The 26,464-nt window shown below is 53.3% G+C and overlaps 1 protein-coding gene across 1 annotated transcript in view; it reads right to left on the reverse strand.

Moving 5' to 3' along the window:
- Positions 1 to 26,464, reverse strand: part of LOC139229375 (unconventional myosin-IXb-like) — a 91,089-nt gene that overhangs the window by 48,091 nt on the left and 16,534 nt on the right. The window contains exon 2 of the mRNA XM_070861073.1: positions 11,505 to 12,408. Coding sequence (XP_070717174.1) covers positions 11,505 to 12,341 — 837 coding nt within the window. The 5' untranslated portion in view covers positions 12,342 to 12,408. The remainder of the gene's footprint in view (positions 1 to 11,504; positions 12,409 to 26,464) is intronic.

Here is a 26,464-nt window from a genome sequence, read left to right on the forward strand (position 1 = left end):
GGGAGGGAGGAGCGGGAGGGAGGGAGGAGGAGCGGAGGAGGGAGGAGGGAGGAGCGGGAGGGAGGGAGGGAGGAGCGGGAGGGAGGGAGGGAGGAGCGGGAGGGAGGGAGGAGGAGCGGGAGGGAGGGAGGGAGGGAGCGGGAGGGAGGGAGGGAGGGAGCGGGAGGGAGGGAGGGAGGAGCGGGAGGGAGGGAGGGAGGAGCGGGAGGGAGGGAGGGAGGAGCGGGAGGGAGGGAGGGAGGAGCGGGAGGGAGGGAGGGAGGGAGGAGCGGGAGGGAGGGAGGGAGGAGCGGGAGGGAGGGAGGAGGAGCGGGAGGGAGGAGGGAGGGAGGGAGGGAGGAGCGGGAGGGAGGAGGGAGGAGCGGGAGGGGAGGGAGGGAGGAGCGGGAGGGAGGGAGGGAGGGAGCGGGAGGGAGGGAGGGAGGAGCGGGAGGGAGGGAGGGAGGAGCGGGAGGGAGGGAGGGAGGAGCGGGAGGGAGGGGGGAGGGAGGAGCGGGAGGGAGGGAGGGAGGAGCGGGAGGGGGGAGAGAGGGAGGGAGAGCGGGAGGGAGGGAGGGAGCGGGAGGGAGGGAGGAGAGGGAGGGAGGGAGGAGCGGAGGAGGGAGGAGGAGAGCGGGAGGGAGGGAGGAGCGGGAGGGAGGGAGGAGCGGGAGGGAGGGAGGAGCGGGAGGGAGGGAGGAGCGGGAGGGAGGGAGGAGGAGCGGGAGGGGAGGGAGGAGCGGGAGGGAGGGAGGAGCGGGAGGGAGGGAGGAGCGGGAGGGAGGGAGGAGCGGGAGGGAGGGAGGAGCGGGAGGGAGGGAGGGAGAGAGAGGGAGCGGGAGGGAGGGAGGGAGAGAGAGGAGCGGGAGGGAGGGAGAGAGAGGGAGCGGGAGGGAGGGAGAGAGAGGGAGCGGGAGGGAGGGAGAGAGAGGGAGCGGGAGGGAGGGAGAGAGAGGGAGCGGGAGGGAGGGAGAGAGAAGGGAGCGGGAGGGAGGGAGAGAGAAGGAGCGGGAGGGAGGGAGAGAGAAGGGAGCGGGAGGGAGGGAGAGAGAAGGGAGCGGGAGGGAGGGAGAGAGAAGGGAGCGGGAGGGAGGGAGAGAGAAGGGAGCGGGAGGGAGGGAGAGAGAAGGGAGGGGAGGGAGGGAGAGGAGAAGGGAGCGGGAGGGAGGGAGAGAGAGGGAGCGGGAGGGAGGGAGAGAGAAGGGAGCGGGAGGGAGGGAGAGAGAAGGAGCGGGAGGGAGGGAGAGAGAAGGGAGCGGGAGGGAGGGAGGGAGGGAGGAGGGAGGGAGAGAGGAGCGGGAGGGAGGGAGAGAGAGCGGGAGGGAGGGAGGGAGAGAGGAGCGGGAGGGAGGGAGAGAGGAGCGGAGGGAGGGAGGGAGAGAGGAGCGGGAGGGAGGGAGAGAGAGAGGAGCGGGAGGGAGGGAGAGGAGAGGGAGGGAGGAGAGGAGCGGGAGGGAGGGAGGGAGAGAGAGAGGAGCGGGAGGGAGGGAGAGAGAGAGGGAGCGGGAGGGAGAGAGAGAGGAGCGGGGGGAGAGAGGGAGAGAGAGAGGAGCGGGAGGGAGGAGAGAGAGAGGGAGCGGGAGGGAGGGAGAGAGAAGGGAGCGGGAGGAGGAGAGAGAAGGGAGGGGAGGGAGGGAGAGAGAAGGGAGCGGGAGGGAGGGAGAGAGAGAGGGAGGGGAGAGAGGGAGGGGAGAGAGGAGCGGGAGGGAGGGAGGGAGAGAGGAGCGGGAGGGAGGGAGGGAGAGAGAGCGGGAGGGAGGGAGGGAGAGAGGAGCGGGAGGGAGGGAGGGAGAGAGGAGCGGGAGGGAGGGAGGGAGAGAGGAGCGGGAGGGAGGGAGGGAGAGAGAGAGGAGCGGGAGGAGGGAGAGAGAGAGAGAGGAGCGGGAGGGAGAGAGAGAGGAGCGGGTGGGAGAGAGGGAGAGAGAGAGGAGCGGGAGGGAGAGAGGAGAGAGGAGCGGGAGGGAGGGAGGGAGAGAGGAGCGGGAGGGAGGGAGGGAGAGAGAGAGGAGCGGGAGAGAGGGAGAGAGAGAGAGAGGAGCGGGAGGGAGAGAGAGGAGCGGGTGGGAGAGAGGGAGAGAGAGAGGAGCGGGAGGGAGAGAGAGAGAGGAGCGGGAGGGAGGGAGCGAGCGAGGAGCGTGAGGGAGGGAGGGAGCGAGCGAGGAGCGGGAGGGAGGGAGGGAGGGAGAGAGCGAGGAGCGGGAGGGAGGGAGGGAGAGAGCGAGGAGCGGGAGGGAGGGAGGGAGAGAGCGAGGAGCGGGAGGGAGGGAGGGAGAGAGCGAGGAGCGGGAGGGAGGGAGGAAGGGAGAGAAGAGGAGCGGGAGGGAGGGAGAGAGAGGGAGCGGGAGGGAGGGAGTGAGAGAGGAGCGGGAGTGAGAGAGGAGCGGAGGGAGGAAGAGAGAGAGGAGCGGGAGGGAGGAAGAGAGAGAGGAGCGGGAGGGAGGAAGAGAGAGAGGAGCGGGAGGGAGGGAGAGAAGAGAGGAGCGGGAGGGAGGGAGAGAGAGAGGAGCGGGAGGGAGGGAGAGAGAGAGGAGCGGGAGGGAGGGAGGAGCGGAGAGGAAGAGAGAGAGGAGCGGGAGGGAGGAAGAGAGCGAGGAGCGGGAGGGAGGGAGGGAGAGAGCGAGGAGCGGGAGGGAGGGAGGGAGGGAGAGAGCGAGGAGCGGGAGGGAGGGAGGGAGAGAGCGAGGAGCGGAGGGAGGGAGGAAGGGAGAGAGCGAGGAGCGGGAGGGAGGGAGGAAGGGAGAGAGCGAGGAGCGGGAGGGAGGGAGGAAGGGAGAGAGAGAGGAGCGGGAGGGAGGGAGGAAGGGAGAGGAGCGGGAGGGAGGGAGAGAGAGAGGAGCGGGAGGGAGGAAGAGAGAGAGGAGCGGGAGGGAGGGAGAGAGAGAGGAGCGGGAGGGAGGGAGAGAGAGAGAGGAGCGGGAGGGAGGGAGAGAGAGAGGAGCGGGAGGGAGAGAGGAGCGGAGAGGAAGAGAGAGAGGAGCGGGAGGGAGGAAGAGAGCGAGGAGCGGGAGGGAGGGAGGGAGAGAGCGAGGAGCGGGAGGGAGGGAGGGAGGGAGAGAGCGAGGAGCGGGAGGGAGGGAGGGAGAGAGCGAGGAGCGGGAGGGAGGGAGGAAGGGAGAGAGCGAGGAGCGGGAGGGAGGGAGGAAGGGAGAGAGCGAGGAGCGGGAGGGAGGGAGGAAGGGAGAGAGCGAGGAGCGGGAGGGAGGAAGAGAGAGAGGAGCGGGAGGGAGGGAGAGAGAGAGGAGCGGGAGGGAGGAGAGAGAGAGGAGCGGGAGGGAGGGAGAGAGAGAGGAGCGGGAGGGAGGGAGAGAGAGAGGAGCGGGAGGGAGGGAGAGAGAGAGCGGGAGGGAGAGAGGAGCGGAGAGGAAGAGAGCGAGGAGCGGGAGGGAGGAAGAGAGCGAGGAGCGGAGGGAGGGAGGGAGGGAGAGAGCGAGGAGCGGGAGGGAGGGAGGGAGAGAGAGAGCGAGGAGCGGGAGGGAGGGAGGGAGAGAGCGAGGAGCGGGAGGGAGGGAGGAAGGGAGAGAGCGAGGAGCGGGAGGGAGGGAGGAAGGGAGAGAGCGAGGAGCGGGAGGGAGGGAGGAAGGGAGAGAGCGAGGAGCGGGAGGGAGGAAGAGAGAGAGGAGCGGGAGGGAGGGAGAGAGAGAGGAGCGGGGAGGGAGGGAGAGAGAGAGAGAGGAGCGGGAGGGAGGGAGAGAGAGAGGAGCGGGAGGGAGGGAGAGAGAGAGGAGCGGGAGGGAGGGAGAGAGAGAGGAGCGGGAGGGAGGGAGAGAGAGAGGAGCGGGAGGGAGGGAGAGAGAGAGGAGCGGGAGGGAGGGAGAGAGAGAGGAGCGGGAGGGAGGGAGAGAGAGGGAGCGGGAGGGAGGGAGAGAGAGAGGAGCGGGAGGGAGGGAGAGAGAGAGGAGCGGGAGGGAGGGAGAGAGAGAGGAGCGGGAGGGAGGGAGAGAGAGAGGAGCGGGAGGGAGGGAGAGAGAGAGGAGCGGGAGGGAGGGAGAGAGAGAGGAGCGGGAGGGAGGGAGAGAGAGAGGAGCGGGAGGGAGGGAGAGAGAGAGGAGCGGGAGGGAGGGAGAGAGAGAGGAGCGGGAGGGAGGGAGAGAGAGAGGAGCGGGAGGGAGGGAGAGAGAGAGAGAGGAGCGGGAGGGAGGGAGAGAGAGAGAGAGGAGCGGCAGGGAGGGAGAGAGAGAGAGAGGAGCGGGAGGGAGGGAGAGAGAGAGAGAGGAGCGGGAGGGAGGGAGAGAGAGAGAGAGGAGCGGGAGGGAGGGAGAGAGAGGGAGAGGAGCGGGAGGGAGGGAGAGAGAGAGAGAGGAGCGGGAGGGAGGGAGAGAGAGAGAGAGGAGCGGGAGGGAGGGAGAGAGAGAGAGAGGAGCGGGAGGGAGGGAGAGAGAGAGAGAGGAGCGGGAGGGAGGGAGAGAGAGAGAGAGGAGCGGGAGGGAGGGAGAGAGAGAGAGAGGAGCGGGAGGGAGGGAGAGAGAGAGAGAGGAGCGGGAGGGAGGGAGAGAGAGAGAGAGGAGCGGGAGGGAGGGAGAGAGAGAGAGAGGAGCGGGAGGGAGGGAGAGAGAGAGAGAGGAGCGGGAGGGAGGGAGAGAGAGAGAGAGGAGCGGGAGGGAGGGAGAGAGAGAGAGGAGCAGGAGGGAGGGAGAGGGGGAGGGGGGGGAGGACTTGGCTGTGATCGCCTGTTACCGGTCAGGGTTTGTACAGAGGCAGTGGGTGACATCGCCAACACCACGGGGCCTGTGACCAGAGAAAGCCAGTGCCTCCACATACTGCCTGACCTGCTCAGTATTTCCAACATCCGCAGCATTTCGCTGTTGTTGATGTGATGGAGGGACCAAATTTACAGGATGCAGAAAAGAAATTTAGTTTTCCAGTTGTCCAGAAAAACCTCGATATAATAGGCCGAGATAATTGATACGTGCAATGTATAAAATCGGCCAGCATATGACTGATGTAACTCAGTTTCATCCCAATTTCTGTATGATGTTTAAAAAGAGAGAGATAATAATCATTTAAAATATTTGGCAAAACAGCAGGATCAGACTCCCAGCATCACACCGACACACACCTCGGTCAAGCAGAGTCAGCATGGTGTTATGAAAGGGAAATCATGTTTGACAATTTTGCTCGGGTTCTTTGAGGATGTAACGAGCAGGATGGATAAAGGGGAACCAGTGGATGTGGTGTATTTGGATTTCCAGAAGGCATTCAATAAGGTGCCACATAAAAGGTTACAGCAGAAGATAAAAGTTCATGGGGTTGGGGGTAATATATTAGCATGGATAGAGAATTGGTCAACGAACAGAAAACAGAGAGCCGGGATAAATGGATTATTTTCCGGTTGGCAAACGGTAATTGGTGGGGTGCCACAGGGATCGGTGCTGGGGCCTGAACTATTTACAATCTATATTAATGACTTGGATGAAGGGACCGAGTGTAATGTAGCCAAGTTTGCTGATGATACAAAGATGGGTGGGAAAGTAAATTGTGAGGAGGACACAAAAAATCTGCAAACGGATATAGACAGACTAAGTGAGTGGGCAAACATTTGGCAGAGGGAGTATAATGTGGGAAAATGTGAGGTTATCCACTTTGGCAGAAATAATAGAAAAGCAAATTATAATTTAAATGGAGAAAAATTGCAAAGTGCTGCAGAACAGAGGGACCTGGGGGTCCTTGTGCATGAAACACAAAAGGTTAGTATGCAGGTACAGCAAGTGATCAGGAAGGCAAATGGAATGTTGGCCTTTATTGCAAGGGGGATAGAGTTTAAAAGCAGAGAAGTCCTGCTACAACTGCACAGGGTATTGGTGAGGCCACACCTGGAGTACTGCGTGCAGTTTTGGTCTCCGTATTTAAGGAGTGATACATTTGTATTGGAGGCTGTTCAGAGAAGTTTCACTAGGTTGACACCCAAGATGAAGGGGTTGACTTATGAAGAAAGATTGAGTAGATTGGTCCTATACTCATTGGAGTTCAGAAGTAGAGGTGATCTGATTGAAACATGTAAGATACTGAGGGGGCTCAACAGGGTAGATGCAGAGAGGATGTTTCCCCTCGTGGGGGAATCTAGAACTAGGGGGCACAGTTTCAGAATAAGAGGTCGCCCATTTAAAACTGAGATGAGGAGGAATTTCTTCTCTGAGGGTTGTAAATCTGTGGAATTCTCTGCCCCAGAGAGCTGTGGAGGCTGGGTCATTGAATATATTTAAGGCGGAGATAGACAGATTTTTGAGTGAAAAGGGAGGGAGCGGTTATGGGGAGTGAGCGGGGAAGTGGAGCTGAGTCCATGATCAGATCAGCCATGATCTTAATGAATGGCAGAGCAGGCTCGAGGGGCCAAATGGCCGACTCCTGCTCCTATTTCTGATGCTCTTATGTTTTCCTGAAAGTCAGATTTTCTATCACCCGCCTAAATAGCATTTCATCTCGGATTACCAGATGTTATTTGCTTAATATCAATGACACCGTATATTCTTAAATGGACAGGCACCCACACTATGGGAGAAGAGCACATCGTGTGATAGGTAGTTTAATATCCTTGACCTTATAAATCAGGACACCCATCAGCAGCATCACACGGGATTGGCTGATTATCAAGCTCAATGTGTAGCGAGCAAAGTCAGTGTCACACTTGAAGATTGGCTCAACTATCATTCTGTATTTCCAAAAGAACTGGACAGGAAACCCACCAGTACTGTACCCCAGTCTTATAGTGACAGACCTGTCCCCACCAGTACTGTACCCCAGTGTTATACAGTGACAGACCTGTCCCCACCAGTACTGTACCCCAGTGTTATACAGTGACAGACCTGTCCCCACCAGTACTGTACCCCAGTCTTATACAGTGACAGACCTGTACCCACCAGTACTGTACCCCAGTCTTATACAGTGACAGACCTGTACCCACCAGTACTGTACCCCAGTCTTATAGTGACAGACCTGTACCCACCAGTACTGTACCCCAGTGTTATACAGTGACAGACCTGTACCCCAGTGCTATAGAGTGACAGACCAGTACCCACCAGTACTGTACCCCAGGGTTATATAACAAACTGTATTTATATAGCGCCTTTAACATAGTAAAACGTTCCAAGGCACTTCACAGGAACGAATATCAAACAGAATTTAACACTGAGCCACATGAGGAGGTATTAGAACAGGTGACCAAAAGCTTGGTGAAAGATTTAGTTTTTAAGAGATGGCTTAAAGGAGGAGAGAATTCCAGAGCTTAGGGCCCAGGCAGCTGAAGGCACGGCCGCCAATGGTGGAGCGATGGGAATTGGGGGATGCTCAAGAGGCCAGAATTGGAGGAGTACACAGATCTGGGAGGGTCGTGTGGCTGGAGGAGGTTACAGAGCTAGGGAGGGGTGAGGCCATGGAGGGATTTGAACACAAAGATGAGAATTTTAAATTTGAGGCGTTGCCAGTCCGGGAGCCAATGTAGGTCAGTGAGCACAGGGGGTGATGGGTGAGTGGGACTCGGTGTGAGTTAGGACACGGGGCACAGGGGGTGAAGGGTGAGTGGGACTCGGTGCGAGTTAGAATACAGGCAGCCGAGTTTTGGATGAGCTCATGTTACAGAGCTGGAGGCCACACGAGTGCTGGAGCTCCGCATTGCCCCTCCCCCCAGACAAGCAAACCACAAACACCGTTGGAACAGAAGAATTTCGTACAATCTACAATCCTTCACCTCAGCTATACTTCAGTCAAAGAAAAGGTGCAGCGACTGCGAGATGGAGAATGTGGCAGCTCTCAAAATCTCAGCCCAGATCCCATCCAGCCCGTGCTGATTCAACTGATCTCTCTTATTCGGGGCTATAATTGGCCTCAGTGTGTAACGAGGGAGGGGGGGAAAACCAACCAGTGTTCATATTCCTGATCAGTATCCGACGATTCCTGCTCGAACATACGTGGGGCCCAGTTGAGAACACAATCTGGCTCAGTGGTGAGGCTCCCCACAGTCAAACAGCCGCTGACACTCACTGTCTCCGACAGACATTGCCTGTGGAACCTGTACCCCAGTGAGGGTCAGTGTGTGTGGGACCCGTACCCCAGTGAGAGTCAGTGTGTGGGACCCGTACCCCAGTGAGAGTCAGTGTGTGGGACCCGTACCCCAGTGAGAGTCAGTGTGTGTGGGACCCGTACCCCAGTGAGAGTCAGTGTGTGTGGGACCCGTACCCCAGTGAGAGTCAGTGTGTGGGACCCGTACCCCAGTGAGGGTCAGTGTGTGGGACCCGTACCCCAGTGAGGGTCAGTGTGTGTGGGACCCGTACCCCAGTGAGAGTCAGTGTGTGGGACCCGTACCCCAGTGAGGGTCAGTGTGTGTGGGACCCGTACCCCAGTGAGAGTCAGTGTGTGTGGGACCCGTACCCCAGTGAGAGTCAGTGTGTGTGGGACCCGTACCCCAGTGAGAGTCAGTGTGTGGGGGACCCGTACCCCAGTGAGAGTCAGTGTGTGTGGGACCCGTACCCCAGTGAGAGTCAGTGTGTGGGGGACCCGTACCCCAGTGAGAGGCACAGAGGGGGAAAGTGAATGTACGAGTGTAAATGGGGAACTTCGGACATGGACTGGGGTCTCGGGGCACTGAAGACTCTCAGCAGTAACCAAGGGTTAATGTCCCCACGCTGCAGGGTTATGTTCAGGCTCTATGCTGTGTGTACAGGCCCATTTGTGGAGAGATTGAAGGCAGGAGGCTGAGGGGCATCGTGACTCACGGCCTCCTACTGCAAGAGGACAGTCAGCTGACCCAACATTGGGCCCTTGTAAAGAGAATAAAAACAGGAAGGGAATTTATTTCTTGCTCTGTCGAGGAGATGCCTGCAGCCTGTGAAACCCCTCCCCCCACACTCACCAACCACATCTTCTGCTTTCTGGCCTTGTACAGGAGGATGAGAGAGAACTGAAAACACGCGACTGAGAAGCCTCAGGTCACAATCATTGCTTCAAGTCCAGCAACAGGTCAGGCTCACCAACCCCCAGCAACACCCTGGAGTCGCCAGGCAACACGACTAATCTGCGGAACTCTGCTGGGAGCAAAAACCCCGGGGAAAATCATCGGGCTGAGAAACTAAACTCTGGGGCTCTTGTCATTTCATTCAATACTTTTGTTTATTTGGTGAAAAAATTTCAGACATGTAAATAAAGGATGTTTGATCATCCAATCGGGTAATGAGTCTATTCGCTTTCTGATTGGCCATGGGGTGTCACAGGAATGGAGGGCGGCCAATGGCGGGAGCGCGGGGATGGGGTGGGAGTACGAGAGCGGGTGCGGGAGCGCGAGGATGGGGTGGCAGGGCAGGGATGGGGCGGGGCGAGCAGGTGGTCCTCCAGGAATATGGTCAAGCAGAGTCGGAAACCCTGGTTACAGGGTCTGCTCAAACTCCCTCAATGGATCGGCCAAGTTCGGGAGATTGTGCTGGACTGTGACCCATTTCGTGACCCCAGGATGTCTCAAAGCACTTTACAGCCAATGAGGTACTTTTTTGGAGTGTAGTCACTGTTGTAATGTGGAAAACACGGCAGACAATTTGTGCACAGCAAGCTCCCACAAACAAGCAATGTGATAATGACCCAGAGAATCTGTTTTTCAAGTGATGTTGTTTGAGGGATAAATATTGGCCTCAGGACACGGGAAAGAACTCTGACTGCTCTTCTTCGAGATCGCGGCCGTGAGATTATTTATGGCCACCCGAGAGAGCAGACAGGGCTTTGGTTTAAAGCCTCATCTGAAAGACTGATCTAATCATCAGACAAAAAAGATTTTCACCCACAAGTCTGGGCTGCAACAGAACGCAGGCCGGCGTCTAATACACTGCGGCACTCGGTCTCCCACCTGGATTTAACTCCGGCTCCTGCTCCACATCCTTTGTTACCCCACAAATCAGGAACCTGAACCCAGGTCTCGCCTGAACCCAGTGTGTCTCAGACCAACCTCATCCCCAACACAACAGGAATCAACACAGCACCCAACATTCTCTCAATACACAATTCACTTTCATCTCCACTCAATCACTGAACGCTTCCCACTGCTTCCCACTCTCAATAGACTTTTTCCTGTCCACAATTAAGGCCTGTATGGTTCCCAATGCTGGTTTTCTGGCTGCAGTAAGATCTGTAAGGAAATTATGTCGCAGAGGACTTCCTGTTCCTATAAAATCCTGATTCGCGAGTGGAGATCAATGACTCCCGAGCCCAGGAATGTTTGATGATGACACTGGGAAACAGCACAACACTCCCAGGGCAGGTACAGGGGGGTTAGATACAGAGTAAAGCTCCCTCTACACTGTCCCATCAAACATCCCAGGGCAGGTACAGCACGGGGTTAGATACAGAGTAAAGCTCCCTCTACACTGCCCCCATCAAACACTCCCAGGGCAGGTACAGCACGGGTTAGATACAGAGTAAAGCTCCCTCTACACTGTCCCATTAAACACTCCCAGGGCAGGTACAGCACGGGGTTAGATACAGAGTAAAGCTCCCTCTACACTGTCCCATCAAACACTCCCAGGGCAGGTACAGGGGGTTAGATACAGAGTAAAGCTCCCTCTACACTGTCCCATCAAACACTCCCAGGGCAGGTACAGCACAGGGTTAGATACAGAGTAAAGCTCCCTCTACACTGTCCCATCAAACACTCCCAGGGCAGGTACAGCACGGGGTTAGATACAAGAGTAAAGCTCCCTCTACACTGTCCCATCAAACACTCCCAGGGCAGGTACAGCACAGGGTTAGATACAGAGTAAAGCTCCCTCTACACTGTCCCATCAAACACTCCCAGGGCAGGTACAGCACGGGGTTAGATACAGAGTAAAGCTCCCTCTACACTGTCCCATTAAACACTCCCAGGGCAGGTACAGCACGGGGTTAGATACAGAGTAGGATGCCCTTTGCTCTGCTCCAATAACGTTTGTGATCTCAACTTCAAGAAATGCCTCCCCTATTGGAACAGTTGCCCATTCTTCCACTTCCTGCCCAATCTCAGGGTCCGTCTGAGTGAAGCAGCAAAATCAGTTGCACCGTTGCCCTGTGAACTCGCCAGGAACAGCGCTGAGATTTTGCACACGTCATTTCACCAGGGACCGGTTGTGATAGAGTAAATAAGGAGAAACTGCTTGCAGTGACAGGAAGCTTGTGATCAGAGGACACAGGTTGAAAGTTATTGGCAAAAGAAGCAGAAGGAACGTTTCTTTTGTACGCAGCGAGTTGTGATCGGGAACACGCTGCCTGAAAGGGCGGTGGGAGCAGATTCAATAGTCACTTTCAAACGGGAATGGGATAAATACTTGAATGGAAAAACATTACAGGGCGGTGGAGAATGGGCAGGGGGAGTGGAATTAATTGGTGCCAGCACAGGCACGATGGGCTGAATGGCCTCTTGCTGTGCTGTTTCAGACCATGATATTGTGGCCTTGAGCCGGCCAAGTCAGCACTGGACTTCAGTCCTGGTTCCAGAGGTGAAGGGCGAACCAGCAATTTGTTGCAAGAGCTTACAAACACTGGGGTATAATCAGAGGCCAACGTTCCGAGACTCTTACCTCGAGTACGGGCCCAGCGCCCAGGATGGTTCTCTCCACACCACTGGCGTAGCCCTTCTGGCTGAGTGCGGTCAGGCAGTGGATGAGGAAATTGGTGCTCTGGGTCTTGCCGGAACCGCTCTCCCCCGAGATCACGATGCATTGGTTGATCTGCTTCCTCAGCATGGTGTGATAGGCCACGTCGGCAATGGCAAAGATGTGGGGCTCCAGCTTGCCTAGCTGGTGGTTCTCGTACATCTTCACGTACTTGGGGTTGTAAATGGGCAGGAAGCGGAAGGGGTTGATGGCGATGAGGATGCTGCCCGCGTACGTGTAGATCTTGTGTTTGAGGAACCTGGTCTTGAAGGTTTGCAGGATGGTCTCCTCGGTCAGTCGGGGCAGCTTGCACAGGTCGTCGTACAGGTGAGACTCTGGAGGCAGGAAGCCACGCTCCAACAACCGCCGTTTCTCCCACTCGCCGGCCACCAGCTGCAGGTTGATGTAGCGGATGGAGCCGTCGCTGTTCCTCTCCTGGAGCAGGAAGTAATAGCCTTCGCTCTGCGAGTGACTCTCCTGCGCCCTGCGGGGCCACAGCAGCACCCTCTGGACCGGCAGGTCGTTGGCATCGAGGATCCACTCCTCGCCCCCCGACTCCTTCACCTCCGCCAACACGTAGCACTTCGAGGTGTCCAGGTTCAGCTTGCCCGTCACCTCCCGGATGACTTCACCGGCCGTCACATCTTTGGTCGCCGGCAGCCGGCAGCACACCGCATTCTCGGTGTAGAGGCTCGGGCAAATCTGCAGGGTGTAGATCTTCCCCGCTCGATTCCCCGCGGAGCACGCATTGTTAATACTCATGTTGCCTCGAGTATCGTCCCCTCACCATTCCACACGCACTCGGTGCTCAGGGCACGACTCCATCAGTCTGCAACAGAGAGCGAGAGAGAGAGAGAGTGAGCAGAGATTATTAACGGTTTCTTCATGTTCATCAAGACAAACCGCGCATGGGATACAGAGTTAGCATCAAACACTCCCAGGGCAGGTACAGCATGGGTTAGATACAGAGTAAAGCTCCCTCTACACTGTCCCATCAAACACTCCCAGGGCAGGTACAGCACGGGTTAGATACAGAGTAAAGCTCCCTCAACACTGTCCCATCAAACACTCCCAGGACAGGTACAGCACGGGGTTAGATACAGAGTAAAGCTCCATCAACACTGTCCCATCAAACACTCCCAGGACAGGTACAGCACGGGGTTAGATACAGAGTAAAGCTCCATCAACACTGTCCCATCAAACACTCCCAGGACAGGTATAGCACGGGTTAGATACAGGGTAAAGCTCCCTCTACACTGTCCCATCAAACACTCCCAGGACAGGTATAGCACGGGGTTAGATACAGAGTAAAGCTCCCTCTACACTGTCCCATCAAACACTCCCAGGGCAGGTACAGTCAGTCCCCACTTCTTGGACCCCCAGCTCTATGTCACAGCCTCCTCTATTGACCCTATTGACTGTGTCAGCTGTGGCTCAGTGTGTAGCACACTTGCCTCCGAGTCTAAAGGTTGAGAGTTCAAGTCCCACTCCAGGGACTTGAGCATATAAATCTAGGCTGACATTCCATATAGTACTGAGGGAGCGCCGCACTGTCGGAGGGGCAGTGCTGAGGGAGCGCCGCACTGTCTTTCAGATGAGACGTTAAACCGAGGCCCCGTCTGCCCTCTCGGGTGGACATAAAAGATCCCAGGGCACTATTTCGAAGAAGAGCAGGGGAACATATGGTGTCCTGGCCATATTTATCCCTCAATCAACATAACACGTCATGGTGTAATTACACCCTCCCACCAGCCGTGGCGCTGTAGCACCTGAGTTATACATCTTCTGCTCCTCAGCCCGTGCTACAGAGAAAGTTTTCATAATTTTACAATAACGGAAATTAAATTGAAGGAGGATAGAAGAGAGCTGTGGAGGCTGGGTGTTTGAATATATTTAAGGTGGAGCTAGACAGATTTTTGAACGATATGGGGAGTCAAGGGTTATGGGGAGTGGGTGGGGAAGTGGAGCTGAGTCCATGATCAGATCAGCCATGATCTTATTGAATGGCGGAGCAGGCTCAAAGGGCCAAATGGCCGACTCCTGCTCCTATTTCTTATGTTCTTAGAATGTATCACTTTAAAACGGAGACTGAATTAAATCTGCACTCTCTGTTCCAATTATCCACCCTCCTTCCCCCCCCCCCCCATCCCCCAACAAGGATAGTGAAATATCAACTGGTAATATAATAAATACAGTTCATTTCGTAGACACAGATCTCACCAAACCAGGATTTTCACCACTGTCGCTACCCAGTGACTGCTTGCCAAAAGTGCCTGCGTGTGGATATCAGGCAAGGACCGGAATGAGCTTGATTGTGATTTCCCCCATGGTGGAATAGCCTGCTCACAATTATGGTAGGAGGGATGAAATTCGAGTGGGTTGCTGAAAACAATGATGTGATGGTAATGGGCAATATAGTGTGCCTACGACTCACGTCGCAGAACAGAATACCTCAGTTCGGAGGGGCGGACTCGTTCATTATCACAGACCCCATCAGGGATCTATCTATATTAAAAATCTGACATCTGTGCACACATCCTGCCCATACAACTCGACTTCCTATTGTTACATCTTTGACAGACTTTGTATGTCAACCTTTTCTCCAATTATAAATTCTTATGTCAACATTTATAATGGGATTTGTCTGTATAAACTCACTGCACAATCTGGCCACCAGCTTCTCACAAACCACTAAAAGTGCTTTCTGAATTTTTTTTTTTTTTTTTTTTGAGTTCCATTTATTTCCTCAGTAAATTACATTTCTGACATCCAAAATAAGTTTTAAATAAATCACTAACACATTTAAATTTACCCACTGAATTTTTTTGCAAGTCTCTGAATATCTTCATTAAAGTCCTTACTTGTAAGCCTCAGCCTCCTTCAAAAAACTAGGATTGGACTTGCTCATTTCTGCCCAGAGCTGTACGGAGCACTAAGTTTGAAAATATACCGTATACCTAACTTCCCAAAATATTGGTACCGTTACCCAACTATACTAATGGAATCATTTTCTTCAGCTTCTAGCAGTTTCTTCTCAAAAATTGTTCAAAATTATTTGAAGAAAAGCTAGAAGACAAATTGTAATTGTCATTCAGGTAACATTTACACTGAATGTGCATGCATTCGATAAACAAAACTCGATGATTATACATCGATTGTAGTTTTTGGTTTCTATTCTCTAAACTTCAGAAATTGCATTAAGCTCAGAGAGGAGAGTGTCTTTCCTTATTTTGATTGAATTCATTTTACTTTTAAAATTTTAGAATTTTGAAACCACTAATTATCAAATGGTAATCATCTGTGTCAAGTTTGAATAACCTAATTAACAGTTAGAACATGTAGATATTCCAATCACTAACCATCAGACAAACTGACAGAGGCAGACATACACACACACCCATGCGGAGAGAAAGAGAGAGACACACACACAGAAGCAGAGACACACAGAGGCAGAGAGAGACACACACAGAGACAGAGAGAGAGAGACAGAGAGAGAGACAGAGAGAGAGACAGAGAGAGAGACAGAGAGAGAGAGACACACACACACACAGACACAGAGAGAGACACGGAGACAGAGAGAGAGAGAGAGAGAGAGAGAGAGACACACACACACACACACAGAGGCAGAGACACAGAGGCAGAGAGAGAGAGACACAGAGGCAGAGAGAGAGAGACAGAGAGAGAGACAGAGAGAGAGACAGAGAGAGAGACAGAGAGAGAGACAGAGAGAGAGACAGAGAGAGAGACACACACACACACGCAGAGAGACACACACACACACGCAGAGAGACACACACACACACGCAGAGAGACACACACACACGCAGAGACACACACACACACGCAGAGACACACACACACACGCAGAGACACACACACACGCAGAGAGACAGAGTCTTCCTCACTTAATTTATTTTCTGTTCATAAATTAAAACAAACAAGTTGGGCTTTGAAAACTTTGATTACCACTTGTGTCATATTGAAATTAATTATAATTATATTTTATTACAGCTGAGGCGTAGAAAAAGAAAAGGGAGAGCAAAGAGCCAGTCACAAAACATCACGCCGAATGATTACAGAGGATCAGAGAGTTATATCTCAGTGGTGCGACACATGGTTAGATCCCACCCCACTCCCAGCAATCACCATCGGTGCACACGTCCAGCCAGCTTTCTCCATCAATTGCCAATGGAAACGGTCCATGTTGCGGCACCTCCACTGGTCGGAGAGTGTAATTACAGTGTGGAGCGTTTGGATTGTCGGCATAAATGTGGTCACAGGAATTGAAAATAGAAATAAGCAGAAGTCGTCTGATTTAAAATGGAGAATTACATCTGTGAGCCCTGCTCTAATTATTCCAGAGTATATCCCTGAAGGTGACACTTGGTTTTGACTCCCCATGCGCAATGCCAGAGGAGGTCGACTATTTATATACATTTTCACACAAATCTATTCCAAGACACACATACGCAGTGTGGACAACAATAGACATCACTGAATGCAGTAATGTGTCACACACTGACTAACCCAGCCTCTCACTCAAACACTGCCTTGTTCCACAGAAGAGCATGACTAACATGGATTCTCAGAGGCAGTGTCTCAACAGATCACTCACCCTGCAGCCACTTTTCACCAAAAACCACGAAGATATGTTCCTGTGTCAGCAACACTTCCCGTCAAGTGACGCCATCTGACCTGCTGTCACCCGAATGGATCACCACTCCACCTGGCCCAATTGCGAGCCGCACAGGCCTCCAATCAGCTGATGTCCTTCAGATGGCGCGGTAGGGGGAGGTGCTGGACCTGGGGGCCATTGGATTGCGGGCCGCACCCTCGCCTCGGAGCCAGAATTGCAGGAGCTCAAACCCCACTCCAGAGGCTTCAGCACAGAACCCGGGCCACCACTCCCAGAGCAGTGCTGAGCATTTTGGTGGTGTTTGTTGAGGAAGAAATGTTGGCCAGAACAGCACAAGAACATAAGAAATAGGAGCAGGAGTAGGTCATACGGCCCCTCGAGCCTGCTCCGCCATTTAATACGATCATGGCTGATCTGATCATGGACTCAGCTCCACTTCCTGCCCGCTCCCCATAACCCCTTCTCGGTTAAGAAATTGCCCCTCTGTCGTAAATGTATTCAATGACCCAGCTTCCACAGCTCTCTGAGGCAATGAATTCCACAGATTTACAACCCTCAGAGAAGAAATTTCTCATCTGTTTTAAATGGGTAGCCCCTTATTCTGAGACTATGTCCCCTCGTTCTAGTCTCCCCCATCAGTGGAAACATCCTCTCTGCATCCACCTCGTCAAGCCCCCTCATAATCTCATACGTTTCGATAAGATCGCCTCTCATTCTTCTGAATTCCAATGAGTAGAGGCCCAACCTACTCAACCTTTCCTCATAAGTCAACCCCCTCACCCCCGGAATCAACCGAGTGAACCTTCTCTGAACTGCCTCCAAAGCAAGGAAATCCTTTTTTAAATATGGAAACCAAAACTGCGCGCAGTACTCCAGGTGTGGCCTCACCATTACCCTGTATAACTGTAGCAAGACTTGCCTGCTTTTATACTCTATCCCCTTTGCAATAAAGGCCAAGATTCCATTGGCCTTCCTGATCACTTGCTGTACCAGCATACTAACCTTTTGTGTTTCATGCACAGCAGGAGAACACTACACTTTCTCAAATAGTTACGTGGGATCTTTTACATCCACCTGAACAGGTTTAATAATTCATCTGAAAGACGGTACCTCCGACAGTACCTCAGTACCGCACTGGGAGTGTCAGCCTGGATTATAGGCTCAAGTCTCTGGAGTGGAGTGGGGCTTGAACCCATGGCCTTCTGACTGAGTCAAGCCAAGGACACTGCCCATTGCCGCAGCAGAGAGGGAGATGCTGCCTTCATTTAACATCTGCACTGAACTCCCAGTTATAAATAGAATGAAAGAAAGCAGAAAAAATTCTTTAAATAGCGTTTGATGGCGAGGGATGTGTAGCCTTCTGTTGTGTGCCTCGAGATGGCTTAATTCTTGCCAATGTCGCTTGTTCTTCCGCCTCTGCTACATTCATAAACAGTGCGGAGTCACTCGACACCAACCAGCTCAAAATGAAAGCGTCCGATTGTTGCCCACCCTGGGCCTTGAACAGAGACAAAGAGAACCTCATGGATGCTGGAACAAGCAGCAGAAACCTCCAGGGTTTGATCGTGACACCAGATACCTTCAGAACAAAGCACTCGCCACTTATTGAGTCACCCGATTCCCCTCATCTGCTGAGTATCTTGTAATTCACTTGCCGGCCCCTTACAGGCGAGGCACGAGGGGAGTCAGACACGCTCAATGCGCCTCGGGCTGTGATTGATGCCATACTTCCAATGAGAAGGACATTGGAAAGCAGCGAATGTAACGCCTCTGTTTAAAAAAGGGAGCAGACAAAAGGCAGGTAACTACAGGCCGGTTAGTTAATATCTGCAGTGGGAAAAATGCTTGAAACTATCATTAAGGAAGAAATAGCGGGACATCTAGATAGGAATAGTGCAATCAAGCAGACGCAACATGGATTCATGAAGGGGAAATCATGTTTAACTAATTTACTGGAATTCTTTGAGGATATAACGAACATGGTGGATAGAGGTGTACCGATGGATGTGGTGTATTTAGATTTCCAAAAGGCATTCGATAAGCTGCCACACAAAAGGTTACTGCAGAAGATAGAGGTACACGGAGTCAGAGGAAATGTATTAGCATGGATAGAGAATTGGCTGGTTCACAGAAAGCAGAGAGTCGGGTTGGAAATCGGTGGTTAGTGGTGTGCCACAGGGATCGGTGCTGGGACCACAACTGTTTACAATATACATAGATGACCTGGAAGAGGGGACAGAGTGTAGTGTAACAAAATTTGCAGATAACACTAAGATTAGTGGGAAAGCAGGTTGTGTAGAGGACACAGAGAGGCTGCAAAGAGATTTGGATAGGTTAAGCGAATGGGCTAAGGTTTGGCAGATGGAATACAATGTCAGAAAGTGTGAGGTCATCCACCTTGGGGAAAAAAAAAAAACAGTAAAAGGGAATATTATTTGAATGGGGAGAAATTACAACATGCTGCGGTGCAGAGGGACCTGGGAGTCCCAAAAAGTTAGTTTGCAGGTGCAGCAGGTAATCAGGAAGGCGAATGGAATGTTGGCCTTCATTGCGAGAGGGATGGAGTACAAAAGCAGGGAGGTCCTGCTGCAACTGTACAGGGTATTGGTGAGGCCGCACCTGGAGTACTGCGTGCACTTTTGGTCACCTTACTTAAGGAAGGATATACTAGCCTTGGAGGGGGTACAGAGATGATTCACTAGGCTGATTCCGGAGATGAGGGGGTTACCTTATGATGATAGATTGAGTAGACTGGGTCTTTACTTGTTGGGAGTTCAGAAGGATGAAGGGTGATCTTATAGAAACACTTAAAATAATGAAGGGGATAGACAAAATAGAGGCATAGAGGTTGTTTCCACTGGTCAGGGAGACTAGAACTAGGGGGCACAGCCTCAAAATACGAGGGAGCCAATTTAAAACCGAGTTGAGAAGGAATTTCTTCTCCCAGAGGGTTGTGAATCTGTGGAATTCTCTGCCCAAGGAAGCAGTTGAGGCTAGCTCATTGAATGTATTCAAGTCACAGATAGATAGATTTTTAACCAATAAGGGAATTAAGGGTTACGGGGAGCGGGCGGGTAAGTGGAGCTGAGACCACAGCCAGATCAGCCATGATCTTGTTGAATGGCGGAGCAGGCTCGAGGGGCTAGATGGCCTACTCCTGTTCCTAATTCTTATGTTCTTATGTTCTTATGTTCCTATGTACCTCCAAGCCTCCAGCATTGCCCCGGAGACTCTAGCAATTAAAGGTTAATCTCCAGGACATGGTTGAGAGTAAATCTCGGGAGAAAAGTTATGGGGCATTAAAAAAAATTTGCATTTTTTTCTTATTGAACACGTCTATTTAAATATTGGAGATAGGATAAAGGTGCGTTTGATTGGGTGATTCCGGGCTGTCAATCAGGTAATGGAAGGTATGCTCGTTCTCCCATTGGCCACGAGCAGGCGGGGCGCCGTGGGGATACACATGTCAGCTGACCAATGGAGAGGGTGTGGTTGGCGATGGGAAGTCATGTGACAAAACCCCCAGGAACATGCCCGCCCAGAGTTGGTGAGCCCACGGACACGGCGGGGCCCAATAGAACACTGGTAACTCGGAACTCCTTCACGGCAAGCGAGCCAAAGGTGGGCAGAGGAAACGTGACAAGGGACCACCCTCAAAGCCTCCCTGATAAAGTGCAACATCCCCACTGACACCTGGGAGTCCCTGGCCAAAGACCGCCCGAAGTGGAGAAAATGCATCCGGGAGGGCGCTAAGCACCTCGAGTCTCGTCGCCGAGATCATGCAGAAACCAAGCGCAGGCAGCGTGCGGCAAACCAGTCCCACCCACCCCTTCCCTCAACGTCTATCTGTCCCACCTGTGACAGGGACTGTGGTTCTCATATTGGACTGTACAGCCACCTAAGGACTCATGTTTAGAGTGGAAGCAAGTCTTCCTCGATTCTGAGGGACTGCCTATGATGATGAGGTAATAGGCAACAGGAAAAAGGTTGGAGATACTAATCATCGACGGGGTCAATGAAAGGTCATTTGCAGTCGGAGATAGCCCCTCCCTAATCGCTAAGGGCAGGGAAAGGTTCCGGAAGGTGTGGTTGATCCAATGAATTGATGGGTGCGAGGAGAGTCGGAGATCAAACGCTGCAATTATTTAAACAGTTGTAGACGGTAAGGATGTCGGTTAAGACAGACAAAATGGCAGAGCCCGCTCCCGAAAACACCAGAAACAATCCTGTTGTCCTTTTAGTAAACACAGGATTGAAGTTATTGTCCTCACTGTCCTTCCAGCCCACATCTACAAGCACACAGAAGGCCTCTCTTGAAAACCATGCCTCACCAGGAATCGCAAACTATCTGAGCCCACACAGGAATGCTTCTGGGTTAATTCACAAGAATACTTTTGCTTACAATAGAACTCCGATAATCACTGGAAACGGCCCCGATGGCTTAGTACGGAGCTGCTATGAATTCAAGGTCTAGAACTAGAACACTGATCTGTGCTGAGTTACCCCAGAGAGAGTCAGTGTGTGTGGGACCCGTTCCCCAGTGATAGTCAGTGTGTGGGGGAGCCGTACCCCAGTGAGAGTCAGTGTGTGTGGGACCCGTACCCCAGTGAGAGTCAGTGTGTGTGGGACCCGTACCCCAGTGAGAGTCAGTGTGTGTGGGACCCGTACCCCAGTGAGAGTCAGTGTGTGTGGGACCCGTACCCCAGTGAGAGTCAGTGTGTGTGGGAGCCGTACCCCAGTGAGAGTCAGTGTGTGTGAGAGCCGTACCCCAGTGAGAGTCAGTGTGTGTGGGAGCCGTACCCCAGTGAGAGTCAGTGTGTGTGGGACCCGTACCCCAGTGAGAGTCAGTGTGTGTGGGAGCCGTACCCCAGTGAGAGTCAGTGTGTGTGGGAGCCGTACCCCAGTGAGAGTCAGTGTGTGTGGGACCCGTACCCCAGTGAGAGTCAGTGTGTGTGGGACCCGTACCCCAGTGAGAGTCAGTGTGTGTGGGACCCGTACCCCAGTGAGAGTCAGTGTGTGTGGGAGCCGTACCCCAGTGAGAGTCAGTGTGTGTGGGACCTGTACCCCAGTGAGAGTCAGTGTGTGGGGGACCCGTACCCCAGTGAGAGTCAGTGTGTGTGGGACCCGTACCCCAGTGAGAGTCAGTGTGTGTGGAACCTGTACCCCAGTGAGGGTCAGTGTGTGTGGGACCTGTACCCCAGTGAGAGTCAGTGTGTGTGGGACTGTACCCCAGTGAGAGTCAGTGTGTGTGGGACCCGTACCCCAGTGAGAGTCAGTGTGTGTGGAACCTGTACCCCAGTGAGAGTCAGTGTGTGTGGGACCCGTACCCCAGTGAGAGTCAGTGTGTGTGGGAGCCGTACCCCAGAGAGAGTCAGTGTGTGTGGGACCTGTACCCCAGTGAGGGTCAGTGTGTGTGGAACCCGTACCCCAGTGAGAGTCAGTGTGTGTGGGACCTGTACCCCAGTAAGGGTCAGTGTGTGTGGAACCCGTACCCCAGTGAGAGTCAGTGTGTGTGGGACCTGTACCCCAGTGAGAGTCAGTGTGTGTGGGACCCGTACCCCAGTGAGAGTCAGTGTGTGTGGGACCCATACCCCAGTGAGAGTCAGTGTGTGTGGGACCCGTACCCCAGTGAGAGTCAGTGTGTGTGGGAGCTGTACCCCAGTGAGAGTCAGTGTGTGTGGGACCCGTACCCCAGTGAGAGTCAGTGTGTGTGGGACCCGTACCCCAGTGAGAGTCAGTGTGTGTGGGAGCCGTACCCCAGAGAGAGTCAGTGTGTGTGGGACCCGTACCCCAGTGAGAGTCAGTGTGTGTGGGACCTGTACCCCAGTGAGGGTCAGTGTGTGTGGAACCCGTACCCCAGTGAGAGTCAGTGTGTGTGGGACCTGTACCCCAGTAAGGGTCAGTGTGTGTGGAACCCGTACCCCAGTGAGAGTCAGTGTGTGTGGGACCTGTACCCCAGTGAGAGTCAGTGTGTGTGGGACCCATACCCCAGTGAGAGTCAGTGTGTGTGGGACCCGTACCCCAGTGAGAGTCAGTGTGTGTGGGAGCTGTACCCCAGTGAGAGTCAGTGTGTGTGGGACCCGTACTCCAGTGAGAGTCAGTGTGTGTGGGAGCTGTACCCCAGTGAGAGTCAGTGTGTGTGGGACCCGTACCCCAGTGAGAGTCAGTGTGTGTGGGAGAGAGGGACTGAAAAGGGAGGGGATGCGGGAAGGTATGGGGAAGAACAACCTCTAACAGTAATCAGGACACTCCCCATCAGAGGGAAAACACAAAATGCAAACATGGGTGCTCAGGAGACATGTGCCTCCACCGGACCCCTCCCCCACCCACCGGAGGTTCCATATCCAGCTGAGTGGATGGGTTTGATTTCTCTATTGGGATGGGGGAGGGGTTTTATTACTGTAGGTCGCTCAGCACCTCCCCCGACAAGGCCACGGGTTCCGATTCTAAAACCAGTAGCAGAAACCCTGGACCTTCACAACCGTTGATTATCATTCACCAATCACACACACCTTCCAATCTCGGTCAATGTTGTCACTGTGATTTCAGCAAAATGTCTGAGATATTCACACCATGTTCTATTGCTCTGCAAAAGTCCCTGCGGAATAACAGGAAGGGACTTTGCACCAAATCTGCCCCAAAACCCCCCACACGGGAACCAAGCCGAGCTATGCATCACAGCCTGACACACACCTACTGATTTTATTCCAACTTATCCTGCCAATATGTCACACCCGTCAAATCTTGGATTGTTTCTGTGATCATTATGAGCAGAACAACACTTGGGTACAGTACTGGTGGGTACAGTTCTGTCACTGTGTAACACTGGGGTACAGTACTGGTGGGTACAGGTCTGTCACTGTATAACACTGGGGTACAGTACTGGTGGGTACAGGTCTGTCACTGTATAACACTGGGGTACAGTACTGGTGGGTATAGGTCTGTCACTGTATAACACGGGTACAGTACTGGTGGGTACAGGTCTGTCATTATATAACACTGGGGTACAGTACTGGTGGGTACAGGTCTGTCACTGTATAACACTGGGGTACAGGTCTGTCACTGTATAACACTGGGGTACAGTACTGGTGGGCACAGGTCTGTCACTGTATAACACTGGGGTACAGTACTGGTGGGCACAGGTCTGTCACTGTATAACACTGGGGTACAGTACTGGTGGGTACAGGTCTGTCATTATATAACACTGGGGTACAGTACTGGTGGGTACAGGTCTGTCACTGTATAACACTGGGGTACAGTACTGGTGGGTACAGTTCTGTCACTGTATAACACTGGGGTACAGTACTGGTGGGCACAGGTCTGTCACTGTATAACACTGGGGTACAGTACTGGTGGGCACAGGTCTGTCACTGTATAACACTGGGGTACAGTACTGGTGGGTACAGGTCTGTCATTATATAACACTGGGGTACAGTACTGGTGGGTACAGGTCTGTCACTGTATAACACTGGGGTACAGTACTGGTGGGTACAGTTCTGTCACTGTATAACACTGGGGTACAGTACTGGTGGGTACAGGTCTGTCACTGGGGTACAGTACTGGTGGGCACAGATCTGTCACTGTGTCATGTATTCAACTATCATTGTAACCCATGTAGAAGTTGACCTAAGTTGTACACCTCGAGAACATTGACCACAAGTGGCGAACTTGTGGGAGACACTCCTAACCTGGACTTTCAGGTATAAAAGGGGAAGCTCCACCCACCTTCATCACTTGAGGTCTTGTAATAAAGGTAACTGGTCACAGAGTGACCTTCTCTCAAGTACGGGCCTCGTGTGCATTTATACTGTATAGTAAGGACATATCATTGGCGAGGAGAAACTGGGATTTAAAACACGCGAGCATGGCCACTAGCAGCACAGAAGGGAGGTACTGTGTTGGTGATAATTGGGACGACTTTATTGAGAGATTACAGCAAAGTTTTGTCACTAAGGAATGGCTGGGACAGGATTCGGCCGACAAACGCAGGGCTCATCTGACGGTTTGTGGATCCAGAACGTACTCCCTGATGAAGGACCTTCTAGCGCCAGAGAAGCCGGCGGACAAGACGTTCGAAGAGCTGAGTCAGTTGATCGGGGAACACCTTAAACCGGCGAGCAGCATGCACATGGCGAGACACCGGTTTTACACGCACCGGCGGCGAGAAGGGCAAAGCGTTCCAGACTTCGTGGCAGACCTCCGGCGACTGGCGAGCCTATGTAAGTTCCCAGATGTATGCAGAGCGGAGATGCTGCGAGACTTTTTTTATTGAGGGCATCGGGCATGCTGGGGTTTTCAGGAAACTGATTGAGACCAAAGACTTGACCTTGGAAGCGGCGGCTCTGATAGCCCAGACATTTATCTCAGGGGAGGAAGAGATCAGAATGATGCATGACAAAAATCTTGGCTCAAATGCGGCAAACGACCAGGGAGTCAACGTTGTTAACGCGGCACACAGTTCTCTAGGCAGACAAGGGCAATCGGACATGTCCCAGCATGCAGTCGAACCCAAAGGGGGAATTCAATAGAGACAATGGCTAGCTGAACGTCGATTCATGCCATCGCAATGGACAATGCGGCCAGTAATGGGGCCATCAACACCTGTCAATGGTGCGCTTAAGGACAGTTACAGAGACAGTCAGAGACGATCGACTGGTAATGGACCTTTTGTTTCCAACAACGGGGCCTGGAGGTGTGGAGGCAAACACCCAGCCAGAGCTTGCAGGTATCAGCAATATACCTGCAGAAACTGTAACGTCAGCGGTCACTTGGCGCGTATGTGCAGGAAGCCTGCAGCCAGGTTGATGTACGAGGACGGGCCCAATGTAAGCCCTACGAGGCCAAATGGACACTGGGGGAAATCGCTGGAAGCTGAAGTTCAGCGAGTTCATGTGGAGCACATATACAGTTCATACACCAGGACGCCACCAATAATGATGAAAGTGCTCCTCAATGGCATCCCAGTATCAATGGAGCTAGACACGGGGGCCAGCCAGTCCCTGACGAGTATCAAACAGTTCGAAAGGTTTGAACTTGGGTGTCCAAGGCCAGACCAAAATTATTGCCGATTGACGCACTGCTACGGACATATACAAAGGAGATCATTCCGGTGCTCGGCAGCGCCACGGTAGTCGTGACCCACAAAGATTCGGAGAACAGGTTGCCACTCTGGATTGTCCCGGGGGACGGTCCCGCACTACTGGAGAGGAGTTGGCTTGCTGTCATGAACTGGAAATGGGGCGATGTCAATGCAATTTCTTCTGTGGAGCGAGTATCATGCTCACAGATCCTGGACAAATTTGACTCATTATTTCAGACCGGCATCGGCACTTTCAAGGTAGTGATTCACACAAACCCAGACACCAGGCCAGTACACCACAAGGCCAGAGCAGTGCGGGAAAAGATAGAAGGCGAATTGGACCGCCTGCTCAGGGAAGGCATCATCTCGCCAGTCGAATTCAGTGACTGGGCGAGCCCGATCGTGCCGGTGCTCAAGGCGGATGGGTTGGTCAGGATATGTGGTGATTACAAGGCCACCATCAATCAGGTGTCACTCCAAGACCAGTACCCGCTACCGAGAGCGGAGGACCTCTTTGCGACGCTATCCGGTGCCAAACTTTTTTCAAAATTGGACCTGACCTCAGCTTACATGACCCAGGAGCTGGCGAGTGAGTCGAAGAAGCTGACCACCATCACGACACACAAGGGGTTGTTTGAGTATAACAGATGTCCGTTTGGGATTCGCTCGGCCGCCGCGATCTTTCAGCGAAAAATGGAAAGCCTCCTCAAGTCGATTCCAAGGACGGTGGTTTTTCAAAATGACATCCTCATCACGGGTCGCGATACTGAAGAACACCTCCACAACCTGGAGGAGGTGCTACGCAGAATGGACCGGGTAGGGCTGCGATTGAAAAAGGCGAAGTGCGTCTTCTTAGCTCCAGAGGTAGAATTCCTGGGGAGGAGGGTAGCAGCAGACAGGATCGAGAGAGCACCCAGACCCCATTAACACAACGGAGCTGCATTCGTTCCTGGGGTTCCTGAACTATTTTGGTAACTTTCTTCCCAAATTGAGCACGCTGTTAGAGCCGCTACACGTACTCCGACGCAAAGGTTGTGATTGGGTCTGGGGGCACAGCCAGGAAAGGGCTTTTGATGGAACATAACAAATTGCGTGCTCTAACAAATTGTTAACATTATATGACCCGTGTAAGAAACTTGTTTTAACGTGCCATGTCGTCCTATGGGGTCG

Source organism: Pristiophorus japonicus, chromosome 18 (assembly GCF_044704955.1).
Source record: "Pristiophorus japonicus isolate sPriJap1 chromosome 18, sPriJap1.hap1, whole genome shotgun sequence".
In the NCBI taxonomy this organism is placed as follows: domain Eukaryota; kingdom Metazoa; phylum Chordata; class Chondrichthyes; family Pristiophoridae; genus Pristiophorus; species Pristiophorus japonicus.